Here is an 18,865-nt window from a genome sequence, read left to right as displayed (position 1 = left end):
TTCATTGTCACCAGCTATGTGTCACGTGGCACCCACCATCGGACCGAGATTAAAATCCAGTTGTTATGAATGTAATTTTTTTCTGAAACACGATGGGATTTTTGCCATCGTTTCGGGTCCCGTTCTGTGTGGTGCCTGTTTTTATTATTATTATTTACAGAAAAACATGAATTGGTATATGAAGAACAAAAAAAAAATCAAAGTGTTAATTCCAGCTAATTGTGCCGAATTTGCCCTGCATTTTACTGCTGATGAGACAGGAGTGCTTGTAATACGACCTCCAGCCGCTGGTCGACGCTAGTGCAACGTCAGCAGGTCCTGCCATGAGCCCTACGAGCGTTTCCGGGGCGCGGTCTAAAGGAGCAGCGACTGCTATCGTGCTAGCTCTGGAGCTCCTCATTAACTAGCAGTTCCGCTACTTGATGCAATGTCAACCTGGACTTCATTTAGGAGCGATATAGTTCTACGTACAAATTGTGTATTCTCTAATGAATGAAAATAGCGGTTTGAGTGGCAGCTTTGCGCTTGTGTGGCACGTGCCACCCGATTTAGAAGAGTCCTGTCTGTGTCTCGTTTCGTAAACTAGCTCGGCTATCGGTGACACAGTCGTAAACACTTTCGAGTGCCGGCCTGCTATCACGACGTGTGCTGCTGTACCCGAGACGAGCTCCACGGTCGTTCCAGCGACGTGTGATTTTCTTCGACTGTTGTCATGGAAAAGGTATAATATCTATATTACTACATACCGATTACAGAGCTGCTGTCATTAGGGCTGAGATCACGTTAAAAAAAACCATGAGCCGCTAGATGCCGGTAGGACTAGATTCACGTCATTATTCTCATCACTGAGGTCAATCCAGCATCATCCAGCACTCCGCAGTTGGAGTGTCAATAGATCAAATTCGTTGAAATTTATGTTTGTTTTTTTTTGGGCGGGGATGGGTCGGAGAGCGATGTGTGGTCACGATGACTTGGCGATACAACCCATTGGATAGTATTCAGGTTTAAAATAGTTCGGAAGATAATAATCCAACTCATGGCTCTATCCACAGGCAGATTTCCTAAAAGGGCTTCCCGTCTACAATAAAACAAACTTCAGTAGGTTTCACGCAGACTCTGTTTGTAAAGCATCTGTAAGTACGCTTCAGTCCTGGTTTCTGTTCTCACTTAACCTACCAAAATGTGATCGTATTCACATAACAAATTCATTTTTCTGTCCTCTGCAGAATCGGAGGCCCTCTGTCTATCTTCCAACACGTGAATACCCTTCTGAACAGAGTGAGTGCCAATCTCTGGGTGAAATATGTAGAATTAATCTAAATTCAGCGAACTCATTTTTTGTTAGGTACTCTACTATTCAATTTTTTTGTCCTCAAAAATGGAAGTTAATGTTATGTCTCAGGTTGGTGTTAGACTGGATGATTCAAGTGACACATTTCCAAAATTGTTTTGCTCGCAAGTGATTTTGTATATGTACTACGACAGTGGGAAAAGACTAAATAATGACCAGATATTCTTAGATATTCAGATCAGGCTTCTTCTAAACGTGGATAAAAATTATACACAGTTTATCTAAATGCGGGCTTCACTTTATCAAAAATTCTCGATGGATGACATACAAAGTGGCCACTCACCCTAACCCTGACTTAAACAGCACAAAATCCTTAAAAAAAAAAAAACTAAAACTTTTGCAAGTAGCAACAAAAGTCAAATATGAAATGCTTAAAATGGCCACTTCAACCTGAGTATAGTGCCAAAGAAGGTTGAAAATTGGAAAATGGCTTCTGGGGAATTTGAGTTTTGTGTGGGTGTGTTTGTGTGATATCAACAATTGAATCTTAATCTTTTTTCAGTTGACTAACACCAGATTACATTATTGTTTGTCAACATGTATCCTGGACCTGTTTGTTTCATCTGTTACTAAGCGAATGGCTTCTCCAGTTGAGTGACACATTTTAGTTAAAAAGATCCAGCTGTAAAATGGTGTGTCTCACAAATTACAGGAGTTTCAAGCAGTTTACTTGCCTTAAAAAAAAAAGGAAAAAAAAACACACACAAAAACATGACTGACATTGTACAAATGGAACATTTATAATCAGAAAAGTTGAATGGATGGCAGAGTTGCATTTCATACACAAGGTCACTCAATATGATTAAATGCTTAAAATGATTTTAATTCAAAGAGATAAAACATTTAAAGTGGGTGTAGAAAAAGAATAAAAATGACAACAAAATATATTGTTAAAAAAATAAAAGTACAGTTTAAAATAGCATACCGTGAAAGTATTAATTATTTTTTTTTCTCTCTCTTGCACTAAAGAAGAATTTCTAGAGGTGTTTGAAGGGCTCATTTCATGATTTGTAGAAAATTCCACAGAGGTGGTGGCCATGTGTCACATTGTTACTCCAACAACTAAACTGGAGTGAAAGCTTAGTAAATATGATTGAAATGAGCAGTGCGCTTATCATAATGAAAATAATTGCAGATGGCCACGAGTGGGATCATGTAGAGGTTACCCTCATTTAAGTTGGGGGGGGGGGGTGTTATCTACTCTAATTTGGGTGTTTCTTCCATGGATGGACCAATAACTTTTGTGGCTCAATTATAAATGCATTTCTAAGGTCATACTCACATTTACATCATAAGACCAAGACGTCCCTCGCCCCAGCGAGGCTTCAAACGGGATATTTGAAGAGGGTTGTTGCCAGTGATCTTCCAGTGTCGTCAGCGTATTACTACAAAGTCACGGGAAGGTGAAGAAGTGGACGTGTTTCGAGGTTTTTTTGGTCAATTTGTGGAAATGAAAGTTTACCTACAGATGTTTTGGCTCATCTTGAAATTTCACCGTAATCCCAATAATTTGAGTGGTGCATCTGATTTAAGTCAGTCACCCAATTGGTGGAAGATGCTGACTTCAAGAGAGCAAATCAATGGCCGTCTTCCAATCGCAGATTTCAACCCATCTTATAAAGAATTCAACGATTTTTATTGCACCCGAGAAAACCCACTTTAAAGAATTTACTTTAGGTCAGTGATTCCCAAACAGTGTGGCGGGGTACATTATTGTGCCATGAGCGCTCTTCAGGTGTGCCGTGGGAAGTTATCCAATTTTATGTAATTGCTAAAAAAAAAAAGTTGATTTCCAAGAAATAATGCATCTTTATTCATCTATTTATGGCAGTGAGGCACAATGACAGACAAAAAATCCTCTTCTATTAGATGGCAGGAAGTTCATACAGTAATTAATTGATAAATCTTTGCTGACATTTTACTTTTGTTGGTATGTCATGGAATTTTTCAATTGTAAAATGGCTCTATAGAGGTTGGAAATCACTGCTTTAGGTAGTCTTTTTTTTTTTTTTTTTTAAGAAGTGGCATTCAAAGGAATATCTTTCCATTCTTGAACTCAAATGCTTATTTGTCACTATTATCAAAAAATGCTTCCATCATACAATGCATACAATGGTCAAAATGTATGCGACCTGGTTTGTTAGACACTTAGGCAGTTCATCAATTGAATGTGAAAGGGAATAAACAGCAAAAGACTATCAAAACGCGTGCATTTAATATTGCATTCGCATTGACGTACTTTTGGTCAATTAATATTTGAGTGACTGCTCACTTGGTGGTTGGTACAAGCCCACTCACATCCGGGAAGATGGCTGAGTGAGGAATAAATGCCTTCAATTTATTTGGGGCATTTTAAAACCCGACTTGTGTTTCTCAAGTTTTTTAAAAATGTGTACTTTTAAACGCAGCAGAGTCTGAGGCGCCAAGCCGAACAAAAAGCAAGCCTGCTGTAATGATACAAAGTAGCTCAAGCCTATTGGTTTTTCTTGTGCATTGTGAGCCGTATTGCAACATCAACACCACTGTCTGGGAGTGGGATTTATTCAGGAACTCACTTCCCATCTTTGGGAGCCATGTGTGTTGCACCAAGATTCCTACAAGATACCGTAATTCCCGGCCTACAGAGCACACCTGCTTACAAGCCTCACCAAGTACATTTTTAAGGGAAATACCATTTGGTACATGCATACGAAACATGAGATATTTACAAAGAAAGATGGTACACAGAAAGTTTAACGCTAGCGTGGTGTTAACACTAGTGCTAACGCTAGCGCTGCTCTAAAGCTAGCGCCAACGCTAGCTAACAGGGCCGGAAAAAGTCACATAAACCGCAGGGTTGAAAGTGTGTGAAAAAAGTCGCGACTTGTAGGCCAGAAATTACCGTATTTGAACTATCTGCCGTCAGATCTCATTTTATTTCCTACACTGACCAGCTGTACAGCAGTTTTCCCCACTTCAATTTTGTGATGTTTGCGAGTGCTGTACCCTGTTGCATGTATGTGATTGGTTTTTTTGTCTCCCCCCCCCCCCCCTTGCGCCTCAGTTATCGTCACAGAGAAAACCAACATCCTTCTGCGCTACCTCCATCATCAGTGGGACAAAGAGGTGAGCCTGTTTAGATGGGCGGAGCTGGTTTCTTGAAGTTGATGCTCAGCCTCGCGGATTAGTAACCCTCCCTTTTGATGTGCAGAATGCAGCAAAGAAACGGGAACAGGAGCAAGGGGAGGGCGACAGCCCTGCGCCCCCAAGAAAGATTGCCAGGACAGACAGCCAAGAAATGAATGAAGACTCATAAATGTGTGTAGTTTTGTGTTGTATGTGTCTGTGTGTGCAGGGCATAGCCAATCAAAACGAAAAAAAAAAAAAAATTATTCCCACCTCAGTGACAGCGTGCGGCCACTCTGTTTCGGGCAAGGGGCCGCGCGTCTCATAGGCCGGGATATTCGGTGGGTAAACTAAGAGGGCTTCACTGTGAAGTAAAAGAAATCCACACTTTTAAACGGACTCTTTGAGAACTGAAGAAAAAAAACCCTCCTTGGGCCCGGTTGCATATGCCTTTTGTTGTGATAGGATCCGTGTACTGTGTCATGTATGTTTGTATGCATGCTGAGCTGTGTGTGTATCGTGCTGTACATGTGTGGTAGCCGATGTGTCGAAAAGGCAGTTTTAAACTTGACGAGTGGCTTGCCGAGTCGAGTCTTAAAACGGTCCCAATTGGACTTCTTGTTTATTGTTGAAGTACGGCAATGCGCTTCCTGCCTGCCAAAGTGCCCCCCCCCCCCCCTTCTCACTTTCACTGCCCCACTCTGTAACAATGGCGACGTTTTTCCCCGCTGGTTTGAGTCCACTCAACCGAGAACGGAATGCGAAGAACAGCACAAAAGTAGAAACACCGCTCCATTTGGTTCTTGGTTTTTGGTCGGACTTCACAAAAAATCTCCCCACATGCATCTTGCACCTATCATCTAAGTGAGGCTAATATGTCAAAGGACGTGCATATTCTACAACTTAATGTTGGATTTCCTAGTTTGAGCAAACATTTTTTTTGTAAATAAATGTCAATTCCATAATTTAATTTAAAATGCACTTGTTAAATATGTGTATTTAGGTACATTATAAAAGAGGTGTACAATGTAAGAGTGGAGCCTCAGTGCAGAGTAGATGTGATCCTGGCCTTGCCTTTTTATTTCCCCCTCCAGACCCCCTCCCTTGGCATTTCTGGATTGTTAGCCTTAGAGGCCTTACGACTGGTCACCGCTGTTTGGATTCATCACCTTCGTTTTGGTGACTTTGATAGTTCCGTGGTGCGGCGTTAAAAGAGGTTGTTTTTAGCATGCAGCCAAATGCAGTTCACATCTCTGCTTGGTCCTTTAGTTGTCCATTACAATACTGAGTAAAGATATATGTATATGTGTATATATATATATATATATATATATATATATATACACACACACACACACATATGTACAAATATATGTGATGGAGATTACAACAAATGAGGTCCATCAACTCCCGCTACCCGTTGTGTAAATATCCAGTCAGTTTCAGCCATATGATGCTTCTGCTAAGACTGTTCTACGACACATGAAGCCTTTTCCCAATCTTGTGTTAGATGATTTTTTTTTTGTTTGTTTTGTTTTTTCTAGCTTTGCTGAAATAAAACTGGACTGACATATTTGTTGTCATGTGGTGCTTTAGAGCAGTGATACTCCATTGGTGGATCGGCACCCAAAAGTGGGTTGCAGGGTGATTTTGCGTGGGTCGTAAAAAAACTGATAGTAAAATAATCCTGAAGAACAAACTATGGAGTGATCAATGGGAAGATGTACAGTGCAGTAAAAATAAGTAAGTTTCTTTCGGCTTGTCCCTTTCGGGGTCGCCACAGCGTGTCATCTCAGATGAACGCACATATGTTTGGCACAATTTTTACGCCGGATGCCCTTCCTGACGCAACCCTTCTCAGGGAGTAAAAATAAATACAGTTATTCCCGGCCTACTGAGCGCACCTGGTTATAAGCCTCACCTTGTACTTTTGTAAAGGAAATACCATTTTGTACATACATACGCTCCAGCTGTGTAAAAGATGCAAGTGCCCACATTGAAACAAGATATTTACAAAAAGACAGTACACAGAAAGAGTTTAATGCTAATGCTAGCACGGGGCTGACAGGGCTGGTTAAAAAAATAAATAAATGAAAAAAAAAAAAAAAAAAATTACCGGTAAAAATTAGAGACACGCCAGTAACACAGCAGCAACACGCTAGCACAGTGCTAATATGGCTGGTAAAAGTCACTTCCTCGGCACCTATATTCTCTCTTACCTATTCAGCTCGAGTGCCCCCTTGAGGCCTTTAGAAAAATGCACAAATTAGCCGCATATACCGCAGGGTTGAAAGCGTGTGGGGGGGAGTCACGACTTGTAGGCCGGAAATTACGGTAATGTTGGTCACAATCACAACCCGTGAGATCCATTTGAAATCGTTTTATTAACTATCAACTTCAGATCTTACAAAAATATGACAAAATTAATTAAAACAAATAAATAGTCCCAGTTCCCGGTTAGTCTTCAAGAGTTTTTGTTCGGTGTTACATTGGAAGAGCCTGATGGTGATCTGTAAATGAGGCATTAATGGATGATGATTGTGATATTTGTGGTGTTGCAGACAAGCAAATGTTCACGTCCAACAATTACAGGGAAACCTCAAAATTCTTCAGCTCCGGAATGCTCCCAAAAATTATTTTTTTAATCTGCTCCCCCAACAGGTGGGTGCATTTGTGAAGCAGGAAACAGACCCTCTGGCATATTTCTACGTTTATTTTCAAACAAAGTCGATATATAAACAGTATTATGATGCGTTGATGTTGCTGCAGCAAAAACAAAACAAAAAGGCTAGTTTGAATCCACAAGTGGTCAACGTGATCAATATCTGGAGTCTGAACTTGTGGTTTCCCTGAAAAGTATCTAGTGAGTCAAAATCTTGTTCCACGAGTCCTTGCGCCTTCTTTTAATCGTTCAAGTGGACCATTTGAGTCGTGGAGGCATTCGTTGATGGAAAATTTTGAGTTTTTGAGCTTAAGCCCAGCTACACATTATTGATTTTTTTCCTTTGCTCCTCTGGAAAATCATACCCAAGCACTTAATGTATTTCTCCCACCTCCAAATATTTGAAAACAATCCATAACTTTATCATCTAGTCTATTCCCTTATTGCATGTGATGTCTTTTTTACAAAGTTGTCATTAATGCAGAGGCGATAAAGTTGATGGACCGATCACGTCCATGTTAATGCAGAAGAGAGTTAATTGGCGTTAAAATGAATCAAATGAGGTTAGCGCTGGATAAGGAGAGGCGCACTCACCTCTACGGATACAGATAATGACATTGGCAACATGACGCACAACGCAAACAGCCATGTGACAAGTGGACAGAGTGATTCTTACAGGTCAGTGTCGTCTGTTATTGCCAAAATCCTCATCAGTGACAGTGTTGTGGAAATGCATAGATCATGTCTCTCAAACTAGATTGTGAAATTTGCTGTGAAGCTGCGCTAGTCCACCGAATCCCAGCCGCAGCTGCTGCGCATTCTTCTGCCCTGTGAGCTGGTCAAGTGTGCCGTGAGATATGCAATTTCACATTATGGATCTAGATTTATCTATGATTGGCAGTGGAAGCCAGAAAAATAAAATGATCTTCCACTGGATGGCGTGTCTGCAAACCTGTGGATCCGCTTGTTGCCATCCATCCATTAATCCATCTTCTTTTGCCGCTTATCCTCATGAGAGTCGCGGGGAGTGGCGGAGCCTATTTCAACTGTCAACGGGCAGGAGGCGGAGTACACCCTGAACCGGTCGACAGCCAATCGCAGGGCACATCGACACCAACAGTCGCACTCACAATCACACCTAGGGGCAATTTAGAGTGTCCAATTTATGTTGCATGTTTTGGGGATGTGGGAGGAAACCGGAGGCAGGCATGGGGAGAACATGCAAATTCCACACAGGCAGGGCCGGGATCGAACCCAGCTCCTCACAACTGTGAGGCCAACACTTTACCAGCTGATCCACCATGCCACCTTTCTGCCATACAACAGAGTAATATTTACTGCACAGGCCAGTAGTCCATCTGTGAGTAAATTCAGATCAAATCAGATCGTTATTTCAGTGTGTTATTAACGTTTTGTGGCATACATGTTGATTGGTGTACTGTGAGATTGCTGTGATGCAAAAGAAAAGGTTGGGAAACAACCGCTCTGTCTGTAAAAGATCCGTTTAGCACATCTGTTGGCTAAAGTGCAGAAACTGGGGGGTGGAACAAAGCATCCATTTTGGTCAAAACTAAAATGAATAGTACTAATAAAGCAATCCTGTCATGGAGCTCTTCAGAAATAAGAGCACCTTGCAAAAATAAATCCATTTTTTGGGTCTTTCTGCTTGTATAGCGTGTACAGTGAAAAGAGGAAAACTATCCAGTCCCGTTTGCATAATAATGTGAGGCAGGCTGCGCTCTCCTGCGGCGAATGCGGCGTCGCTTTTGATTGCCGCTCACTCGCCAAGCGTGTTTCGACAGCATGAAATGGAGAACCATCTGTCCTGTGAGGGGTGGGCTACGGTCCAGCAGCAGGACTTGCGTTGCGTCTACCTTTTGCTCAAAGTTTCTTCTTTTCATGACCTTTTTTTTTTTGCGCGCCTCTTTGACTCTCTGAGAAACAACGACAGCAGGACTGTCTAATCTGTTGACTGTAGTTTCAAATCATTCCCATCTTGCCACAGATGGGAAGATGTGTACAAAGCTTAGACGTCACCTCAGCTTTGAAAATAAAGCTGGTGATTCATCAAGAGGGAGGGGGGGGTGTCACAAGAAAAACTGCAGCATTACACAAAATTAAGAGATTGATTAATATTGCTTTTCGCCCCCCCCCCCCACATAAAAAAAGAAGGGCCAATTATTTCTATTAAAAACAATAGTATTGATTTTAGATGACTGAGAAACACTCTTTTTTTTCCCCTTCCTAGTTTTTGGAAGTTGCTCACATTGGGCCACAGAGGAAATTATGAATCACAGCTTTTTGCTTTGAAGGCTTAAAAATCAAAGAAATGCAGCTCATGCATTTCTTTATGTATTGCAGACATGATTGTGTGTGTGTGTGTATGTGTGTCCTGTGTGTACGTTGTGACGCGTATCTTGTTGTTCAGGACAACCAAAAACAACAGGAATGAATTTCAACTTCAAGTAGTCCAACAGAGCGCGGCCTGCTGTTGCCACAACTCTCACGTCAGTTCTTCAGTTCAGGTGAAACCGAAGGCGCGACTAGACTTTTGGGCCGGAAGCGTCCAGATCACTCGAGTGTCCGTTCTCAAAGCCATCTCCTCCCGGTGAGGGGATCTCATCCGGGACGCCGTTCAAGTCGGACCTGGAAGCCGGTCTCTCTGACGTCTGTGACGATGACGATCCCTCCCCAGGTCTGGGCAGGGCCGCCCCGTTCGCGCACGCCCCCGCTTCGGATTTTCCGAAATTAAACAATTTGCCGGGGTTGAAGGCTTTGCTGGGTGACTGAGAACGCTCCTGTGAGCTGCTACCTGATGAAGAAGAAGAAGAAGACGATGCCGTATTCCCGTTGGCGGCGGCCGCCGCGGACTCCTTTTTATTCTCGGGTGATTTGAGGAACTTGAAGCTGAGGAAGCCCGGAAGCTTGGCTTCCGTGGGCGACTGAGGGGAGCGGGCTCCACCTGAGGAGAACTTGCTCTGCAGCGGAATGATCTGCTTCAGCTTCATGACGTTGTTGTTGGCCAGCAGTGAACTGGGCCTCTTGGGCTTGTCCGAGCCGCCCCCGCCCCCGCCGCCGCCAGAGCGCGATTTTCCGCCGTGGCTTTTGTCGTGGTGGTGCTCGGCGGAGGCGTCGCCCTTGCCGTCATCCCGGTCCCTTTCTCTACGGGCCATGTGCTCCGCTTGCCTCTGCCGCTCCTCCTCCTCCCTCTTCTTCCTCTGCAGCTGCTGGTAGTGCTGCTGGGCCTGACGCTCGTGCTTCTGCAGAGCGAGGGAAACACAGTCCTCCATCACGTTTGCGCACAGAAAGCAAATGCAGTCACCCCCTTTCCTGTGATCGGTTAGCTCTGTGTGGAGGACCCACTTGTGAGAGTGCACATTTTTGATGTTGATAGCGCTGGCCCAGGGGCAGAGTGGTAGGCCAGATCTAATGACGCAGATAAGCTCGAGAAATTTGAATGTGCTGATTTCAGGCCTCTCGGCGGAAAAACGTCAGTAACTTGGGCATGTGAGGATGATTTTAATTCATATTTGTCCTGTTTAGTAAGGCATCATAGAGAAAATAGTATATCCCAAATCCTAAATAAAGTTAATTCACCCATCCATCGATTTTCTTCACTACTTATCCTCCCGACGGTTGCAAGGTGTGCATGCGCCTATCCAAGCTATCTTTGGGCGAGATAAACCCTGAACTTGCTGCCAGCCAATTGCATGGCACATGGAAATAACGAAGCATTTGCACTCACATTCACACTTATGGGAAATTTAGTCTTCAATTAAGCTAGGGTGCATATTTTTTGCGATGTTAGGGGAAACCACATTCCCCAGAGGAAACCCACGCAGGCAGGCGGAGCACATGCAAACTCCACAAACATGACGCCGGGATTTGAACTGCGAAGCAGACGTCCAAACTAGTCGGGTGCACCGTGCGGCCTGAAATTCATTAAAAAGAAATGTTTGGGATGAATTGTGGAAGAGTCAACTCGGCAATGTGCAACTGCAGAAGTCATTGGGGGTGAGTGACTGGCCACATCTTCTGACATTATTTACGGCATCCCACGGAGTATTTTACATCGGTTGTTTTTTTAGGCGGGTGACAAGCAGAGAGTACCCGACTGCTTCCAGTATCGCCTCTAAAAGTTCAAACGTTTGACTGATTGCAACTCAGCTTGAGATGGGTCTCTACCCAGCCATCCATCCATCCATCCATCCATCCATTTTCTTTCCCGCTTATCCTCACAAGGGTCACGGGGAGTGCTGGAGCCTATCCCAGCTGTCAAAGGGCAGGAGGCTGGGTACACCCTGAACTGGTTGCCAGCCAATCACAGGCCACATAGAGACAAACAGTCACACTCACAATCACACCTAGAGGCAATTTAGTGTGTCCAGTTAACATATTTTTGGGATGTGTGAGGAAACCGGAGTGTGCGGAGGAAACCCACGCAGGCACGGGGAGAACATGCAAACTTAACACAGGGAGGTCCAGGATTAAAGCCAGGACCTCAGAACTGTGAGGCCTACGCTTTACCAGCTGATCCACCGTGCCGCACACAAACACCTTCATTTTCACCCTACCCTCACCAACATGTGAGCAACGGTGAACTGTGGATAGAAACTCTTGTAGTCTGTTCCCATCGTAAGTACATGGGATTCCACCAATTTGTCCATATAAAAGTAAAAGCCCCATTTATGTATACTTTCTAATAATTCACCTTAAAGGCCTCCCTGCGCTGATAATCCAGTTTAGCCATCTCCTCTCTGACCCATGCCGGAATGTCGGGAATGGCCACATGGATGACGTACTTCAAGAGGATGGCGAAGTGCTGCGGGTAGACAGACAGACAGGCAGGAGGATGAGGTCATCACAAGTAACATTCAAATGAAATATGGGACAAAATAAATGAGCCGGTCTACATATTAATGGAAGGGACTTGACTTTCCGGTGTATCACTGGGGCTGTTTCATTCTCCTTGAGATAAGGCTGACTTCTTTATCAGGCCAAGGAAGTGCTAAAGGGCTGTTTACCTTATCTTATTCTAGGCAGCTGCAGCGCTCTGGGCTCACAGAGACGGAACACAAATATGTTACGGGAAGTTGAGGACAAAGGAAACGACTCGCAACAGTCCTCTGCTTTCTGAGGATGTGTCTTCTCTAAGGTGTGCTTTTAGCTACATTATAAACACAACTGCGCTAAAGAGAAGACCACTGGGGTCCAAATAAGAAGCACTTAACGTTGGCACAAATCACATTTAAAGTTGGCTCAGATCGGGTGCACGGCAGGCAAAATGACTGCAACCACCGGCAGGGGAAACACAAGTGTAGCTCGGATTTTGAAAAAGAGGGCAAAAGGGTGTAGTACAAAAAAAAGCTCGATATTGTTGGGGGTGGTCAATAAAAAAGAAAAGCGTTGTAGTACCTCAAGGATGACAATTGAGATGATGGCCATCTCGGGGCTTAGCCAGGGGAAGAGGCGCTGCAGCTGACCACACTGACCAATCAGATAGCAGTTCACAATGATGGCGATCACACCCACGGCTTCCATTGCAGACTGCAAGCAGGAGGAGAGGGGAAAAAAATTCCAGTCGCGCTCATCCACAACAGAATCATTTTGCGTCTGTTCCGACCTGCCACTGGCCAATGCTCTCCACCCGGAGACCAAAGGGCCTCTGCAGACCCGTGCAAAGCTTGAAGGCGTCACTGCGGATCTCGATGATGTTGTTGATGAGTGCGCACATGGCGGCCAGAGGGAAGGCCGAGGAGAACAGCACCACGTAGCCAAACTGGACAAACATCTCCTGGTAGTCCTGGAAGGTGTCCTAAGAGATGATTAGCTACTTTAACTCCACATAAGCGCAGTACTTTTGAGGACCACATGTACATTGTCCACAGCACAAGGACACAAAATGTGAGAAGAAGAGAATATATCAATACAGCAAGTAAATGCATTTTCTTTCATTTTGTCAGTATTCTGGCAACTGGCAAATATGAGAATTAATGCTGGTTTAAAGGTTGATAACTACCATGATATCAATATGACTTCTTTTAGCCCATCTATGGCCTTTCCCATTATCTGTTAGCATAAAACTAGTAGAGTTTTCATGAGGAAAAATTACCGTAATTCCCGGCCTACAGAGTGCACCTGGTTATAAGCCTTACCGAGTACATTTGTAAACGAAATACCATTTGGTACATAGATACGCCGCAGCTGTGCAAAAGCCGCAAGTGCCCACGTTGAACCCCACATTCAAACACGAGATATTTACAAAGAACGGTATACAGACAGTTTAACACTAGCGCAGCGCTAGCGTTAGCTAACAGGCCGGTAAAAGTCATTTCCTCGGCACATATATTCCACCGGTCTCATTCTTACCTTTTCCGCTCGAGTGCCTCCTTGCGGCCGTTAGAAAAAAAATGCACAAATGAGCTGCATCACCACATAAACCGCAGAGGTGAAAGCGAGTGAAAAAAGTCACGGCTTGAAGGCCGAAAATGACGGGATGTGGCTTGGTTGTGAAATCTGCTTCCATAAAAATCTTTGCTCGTAAAGTCAGCAAAATATTGGCCTTGTATCTCAAAAAACTCAAAGTCAGTTTAGTCCTAGGTCGAGGCACCACTATAGAGTAATTGTAAAACAAATGTATACCTACTGGTCCCCTTTACCTCATAAGTCTGCATGCAGCTCTCCATCTCCGCCTGAGTGAGCGTAGTGCTCTCTTTCACTTCCGGAGGGTCAATCCACGACTCCCTCTTAGTTCTGTGCTGGCCCCGCTCGGTGCTCCGGCCTCTTCTCCGATTTCGCAAGGATGCGCTGCGCTCACCCCTGACGGCAGGCAGTGCGCCGCTGGCGGCAGCGACGTAGCTGATTCCTTCAGCTGCGCACGCCACACCTCCGCCTGTCTCCTTCACGTCGTGGATGCCATTATCAACATCCTCATCGCACACTGAAAAGACAGAGTTGGGCTCCATTCCTTTTTCCACTATCATCGGACTCCCCTCTTCCATAAAACTGCTGTCCACGAGATGGTCGCCACATGCTTGCCTCCTCTCCATCTAAACAACAAAGCACAACAGAAGCTCTTTGAAGCATTATGATGACTTTGAGCCACATATTATTTTCTACAACTCTAAATAATGTACATTTGTCCACATTCTATGCCAGTGAAAGGCGGAGCAATGCAAATTATTTTTCACTAGATGCCAGAATGTACATAACCAGTGTATCTGCTGTTTGGGACATTTTTGTTTTGTGGTGTACTGAAGATTTCTTCTCATCTAAAATCTGTGCCTTGTGCCCAAATGCTGGTTTTGACCTTTCATTACAATGAGCAGAGAAAAGCAAGTTGACGCACAGCGGCGTACCTTTTCTATAAAGGTGACTTTCCTCAGTTTCAAACCGCAGTCGATCAGATTTTCCTCGTCGGTTTCTCCTTCGCTGAACCTCCCGCTGTCAGCCTCGTCTCTCTTGCCACTCTCCTCCTCATCAGGCACGCCGCACCCTCCATTTAAACACTTCTTTTCCCTGAATGCAAATAAAGACAAGCTGATGTGACACAGGTTCATCTCGGTGAATTACAAATCCATCCATTTTCTTAGGCGCTTATCCTCACAAGTGCTGCGGGAATGCTGGAGCCTAGCCTAGCTATCTTTGGGTAGGAGGAACACCCTGAACTGGTTGCCAGCCAATCGCAGGACACAAACAACCATATGTACTCACAATCATACCTAGGGGCAATTAATGCTGTTTTTTGGGATGTGAGAGGTAAACCGGACCACCGGGAGAAAGCCCCTGTAAACTCCACAGAGGCGGGGCCAGGATTTGAACCCCGGCCCTCAGAACTGTGAGGCAGATGCTCTGACCAATCGCTCCACTGTTCCGCCAAATTTCAACATAGAATTGTTCATTTGTTTAAGTAGTTCAAATGTAACATGATGATCTTCACACAAATAATATCTTAATGTTTATAATCTGACCTTTTGTCTGTATGCCCCACGCCAGGCCTCGTGCCCCGCAGACCGGGCCCTGGCATGGCCGGGTCAGCGGGCGAGGCCTGCGCTTTCCCGGCCGCCAGCCTGGCGTATTTTAGCAGCAAGGAGAGCAGCAGGTCCCACAGAGCTCGCAAAGTGAGCTCGCCCAGCTTGTGGCGCTCATACACGTAAGGCTGCAGCACCTCCTTCACATTTTGAAGGAACTGACGGATGATGAGCAGAGTGGCCAGCATCTGACAAAGGGGAAAAACACTCTTCAATATTGAATGGAGAAGAAAATACATCTGGGACAAGTTAATTACTTAATAGATACATTCAAAGAATACATTTTACATTTTCACACTCGTTTGGATTTTACCTCTTTGAGCCGCTCCATGTCTTTGAGGTAGAATCCAATGTAAAAAAGGCTGAGATATGAATTCACAAACTGAAACTGTAGGAAAGATAAAATCTCTTCAAAGTGGGGAAACAAAAACCATTCTAAAATAGAGCATGTTGGGGTGATAGACTTCAAAGAATCATAGATCACTCACAAGAACCATTTTGATGATGAGATTTTTCTCATAGGCACTCTGGAGTCGATAGTTTTCTATGAAAACGAGACATGAGGCAAATTAGTGTGATACTGGAATTGAAATCATTCATATTCCTTTTCACCAGCTCTTATAGCAATCAATACTTTTTTTTTTTTGGTGAAAGGCATACTGTACTTAAAGCTCCAACCAATTAAATAAACTCTTACCCATGTCATTGAGCCAGCAGGCAATTTTCCTGTACACCTCATCGCATGCAGTCACAGTGATAGCGAGCATTATTTTAGGGATGAAGCGAGCCAGCCGAGGCATTTCCTTGATCCCCATTACAAACTCCTGCGTAGACACAAAGGTTTTTTTGGTTTTTATCTATCGCGCTTGGGTCAACAGCATCCAAGTACTCGGGCTTCTTCCCACAAGACTCAACATTTTCCATAGGCGTGTGAATGGGAGTGGCTCTCTGCGATTGGCTGGTGGTGTTCACCTTTTGCACAAAGTTGGCTGGGATAAGTTCAGGTTTCCGTGTGACCCAAATGAAGACAACTACAGAAAATGGACTTTCTTCACCAAGAAAATACTGTATAATATTAAATGGAAGTATTTTGAATCCAGTCAGTGACACGGGAAAGGCTTTTATGGCATACAGTCCGCGTCGTGTGTTTTTCGAGCGGGATCAAACAAATTCAAAAAGAAGATTTCAACGAGCTTCAATTTTCTGCGAGTGGGAAGCCTAGAGAGCAGTATCGAGCTCGTGCACGTGACGTCACCATTTTCACGGCACCATATTGCCGGTCAAACAGAGCTGCTCGACATTGTGGGAGACATTGAACCGGAGGAGAATATTTACAATATCCGAGACCTGTTGTGCTGCTGGTTGTCACAACAGATGAAATGGATATTCAAAGAGATCATTCGATTGAATAGCAGCTGAAAAGACCAGAAAATATCAATGGATTTAGGCAATCAAACATGAAGGATGGTGCCCAACCAAAATACACACACGCCTGTGTAGCGATCGCTTCATTTCAGGTAGGAATTATTCTTCTCAATCTCAAATTCCCAAGATGTATTTATAATGCCAAGTTGACTCATTTGAGAACAATGCATTTAAAAAAAAAAACAAATGTCTGTCGCAGAGGGGTTTAGAGGTGTGTGTGTGCATGTGGCCGCAATACGCTTCCGTGTACGAGGAGCCGAGTCGCTGTCTCCCCCCTCCACCCCCCAATCATAGTTAATGAATGCAAGTTTGTGTAAAACCAGGGGTCATTTATTTAAATATTGGTATTTGTATTGAAAAAATCTGAGTGTCACCATCACTACGTGGGACTTATTCTTTATTGAGAACAGACCCAGCAACGAAGTATTTGTATGCGTCCAGAATTTTCTATGCTTTCATACTCTTCTGTGTAAATCTCGACGACTTACTCACCAGATCCATGTGTAGATCCAGTTGTCCAAGACAAGCGGAAGCGAGTTAACGATTTCTTCGGCGAAAACATCGACTTCAGCATTAAATATGGGTCCTCTATGCCAAGTGTCTCTAATTTTTCCACGTACCTTTGTTTATTATCACCTTCTGAATGTTTAACGGTAAACAAAACTCTGGGCGTCGCGCTATAAGACACATTTTCGTTTCGTCTCAACGGACTTAGCATTGAACAATGCTTTGTTTGACCGGCAATATGGCCAGTCACGTTATTTTGGTGACGTAGGTGCACGAGTTCTATAGTTCATTTATGTGGACAGCACATACACATTGCCTGTCACAAGGCTTGCTGTCCTGTTAGCACATCTCAAAACGTGTGCATTGACCGAAGTTTTAATTCGGTGGCATCCAAAAGGTGCGACACAAAGTAGATACGGATTGGTACAAGCAAATGTAATAGTGACTGACTGACCTGTAGCTCAAAGCAGATGAGCATGACCAGGAAGACAAAACAGAGACAGAGAAGACAGATGGGCAAGCTGACCAGCCACCGGAACACACGTCTCCGCCACGGCGGATAGTAGAACTCCTCACATCCTGTGACAGGACTACAGCGCTTGACTCCCTGGGCCGGACATAAAGAAAGGTGTGAAAGGCAGGGAAAAAGAAGAGAACCGAAGGAAGATGAAGTCATGACGAGTTGGAATACTTCAGACCCGGAACTGTGGACGTGGTTCCTCCAGGGGCTCAGCAGGCGTGTCCAGAGTTCCCCACTTATAGCCGAGCTCGGCACCTCTCCTCTTCCAACGTTCCAGAAACAAAGTGGCCCACACCACGTTGAAGAGTGCAAAAACCACGCAGCAGATGTCACGGCTCGTCTAAACGGCAAAATAAACCACAGTCAAACCTTTGGCGCCATCTCGACGCATCATGTGGCAAATCAACTAAGGTGAAGTGATGCAAGGACGAGAGGAGTGTATTCTACCACCTGACAGTTAATCAAGTCGACAAGGAAATCCCTCACCTGATCAGATTCGGTGAGCATCCACAGTACAAATCCGATCACAGCAGGATACAACATAGAAGTGGTGTAAAAACCCAACCAGGCAAAATACATGGCTATCTTTACACCAAAGTAGTCACAGATATCATCTGGAAATAATGCAAAGAATACAGGTAAGGCTCATCATATCGTGGAAATATTGTCCATGGCCTTGGACTCACCTAAGGGCTGCTTCTCACAAACCGCCTGGACCCAGGACTTCATTAGATGACTCAGGACGCGCTGTTCGTGTAGGGGAAACATTTGCTGGATCACGCCTCGTGCACTCAGCTCTGGGACTACGTTGGTTTGGGACAATGATGAAAAAAACTCAACTCCGCTGTTTCTTCACACGTATTCACAGTAATGGCCACGATGCAGCTTACTGATTGGTTGCCCTTCCAGGAAGTTGATATTATGAAGCACCTCCCCATTTTTGGCACGTAGATTATCCAGCCAGTATTTAATGATGCTCTGCCGCTCCTGAAGACGCAACAAAGTCACGTGTTGCAGGCTCGCGTGGGCACATGTGTGAGCTGACCTGCGAGGTGAAGAAGCACAGCTCGCTCTCGATGTTCTCATAGATGTAGTCCTCCTCGCAGGAGAAGTTCCGTGTTCCCCCTCCGAACTCGGGCTTCACCGCCTTCCGCAGGCCGATCTCTTCGGCGCCTCGCAACAAGCTGCGGGAAAACACAGCGTGGGTTTCAAACTAAACATCTTTGTCGATGCGTCTTCAGTCTGTCACGATAAAAACAGAGAAG

At 44.4% G+C, this 18,865-nt stretch overlaps 2 protein-coding genes across 2 annotated transcripts in view; one reads left to right on the top strand and one right to left on the bottom strand.

Annotated features, from left to right (window-relative positions):
- Window positions 1-304: 304 nt before the first annotated feature.
- dda1 (DET1 and DDB1 associated 1) lies at window positions 305-6,029 on the top strand. Its single transcript, XM_061826029.1, has 5 exons — window positions 305-721; window positions 1,053-1,133; window positions 1,227-1,278; window positions 4,395-4,456; window positions 4,542-6,029. Exons 1-5 carry the CDS (start codon window positions 713-715, stop codon window positions 4,644-4,646), a joined length of 309 nt encoding a protein of 102 aa, XP_061682013.1. The 5' UTR covers window positions 305-712; the 3' UTR covers window positions 4,647-6,029.
- Window positions 6,030-6,907: 878 nt separating this feature from the next.
- The window catches only part of ano8b (anoctamin 8b), a 42,830-nt gene continuing 30,872 nt past the window's right edge, over window positions 6,908-18,865 (bottom strand). Inside the window, exons 5-20 of the mRNA XM_061826110.1 lie at window positions 18,646-18,784; window positions 18,491-18,587; window positions 18,287-18,403; window positions 18,087-18,214; window positions 17,779-17,940; window positions 17,535-17,687; window positions 15,846-15,972; window positions 15,637-15,692; window positions 15,462-15,536; window positions 15,089-15,336; window positions 14,477-14,636; window positions 13,778-14,167; window positions 12,742-12,933; window positions 12,534-12,665; window positions 11,830-11,940; window positions 6,908-10,378 (exon numbers count right to left, since the gene is read on the bottom strand). Of these exons, the coding sequence (XP_061682094.1) occupies window positions 9,662-10,378; window positions 11,830-11,940; window positions 12,534-12,665; window positions 12,742-12,933; window positions 13,778-14,167; window positions 14,477-14,636; window positions 15,089-15,336; window positions 15,462-15,536; window positions 15,637-15,692; window positions 15,846-15,972; window positions 17,535-17,687; window positions 17,779-17,940; window positions 18,087-18,214; window positions 18,287-18,403; window positions 18,491-18,587; window positions 18,646-18,784 (3,004 nt within the window). The 3' untranslated portion in view covers window positions 6,908-9,661. The remainder of the gene's footprint in view (window positions 10,379-11,829; window positions 11,941-12,533; window positions 12,666-12,741; window positions 12,934-13,777; window positions 14,168-14,476; window positions 14,637-15,088; window positions 15,337-15,461; window positions 15,537-15,636; window positions 15,693-15,845; window positions 15,973-17,534; window positions 17,688-17,778; window positions 17,941-18,086; window positions 18,215-18,286; window positions 18,404-18,490; window positions 18,588-18,645; window positions 18,785-18,865) is intronic.

Source organism: Syngnathoides biaculeatus, chromosome 7 (genome assembly GCF_019802595.1).
Source record: "Syngnathoides biaculeatus isolate LvHL_M chromosome 7, ASM1980259v1, whole genome shotgun sequence".
Classification (NCBI taxonomy): Eukaryota; Metazoa; Chordata; class Actinopteri; order Syngnathiformes; family Syngnathidae; genus Syngnathoides; species Syngnathoides biaculeatus.
Note: the sequence above shows the minus strand (reverse complement) of the source record. Positions and strands in the feature narration are given on the sequence as shown.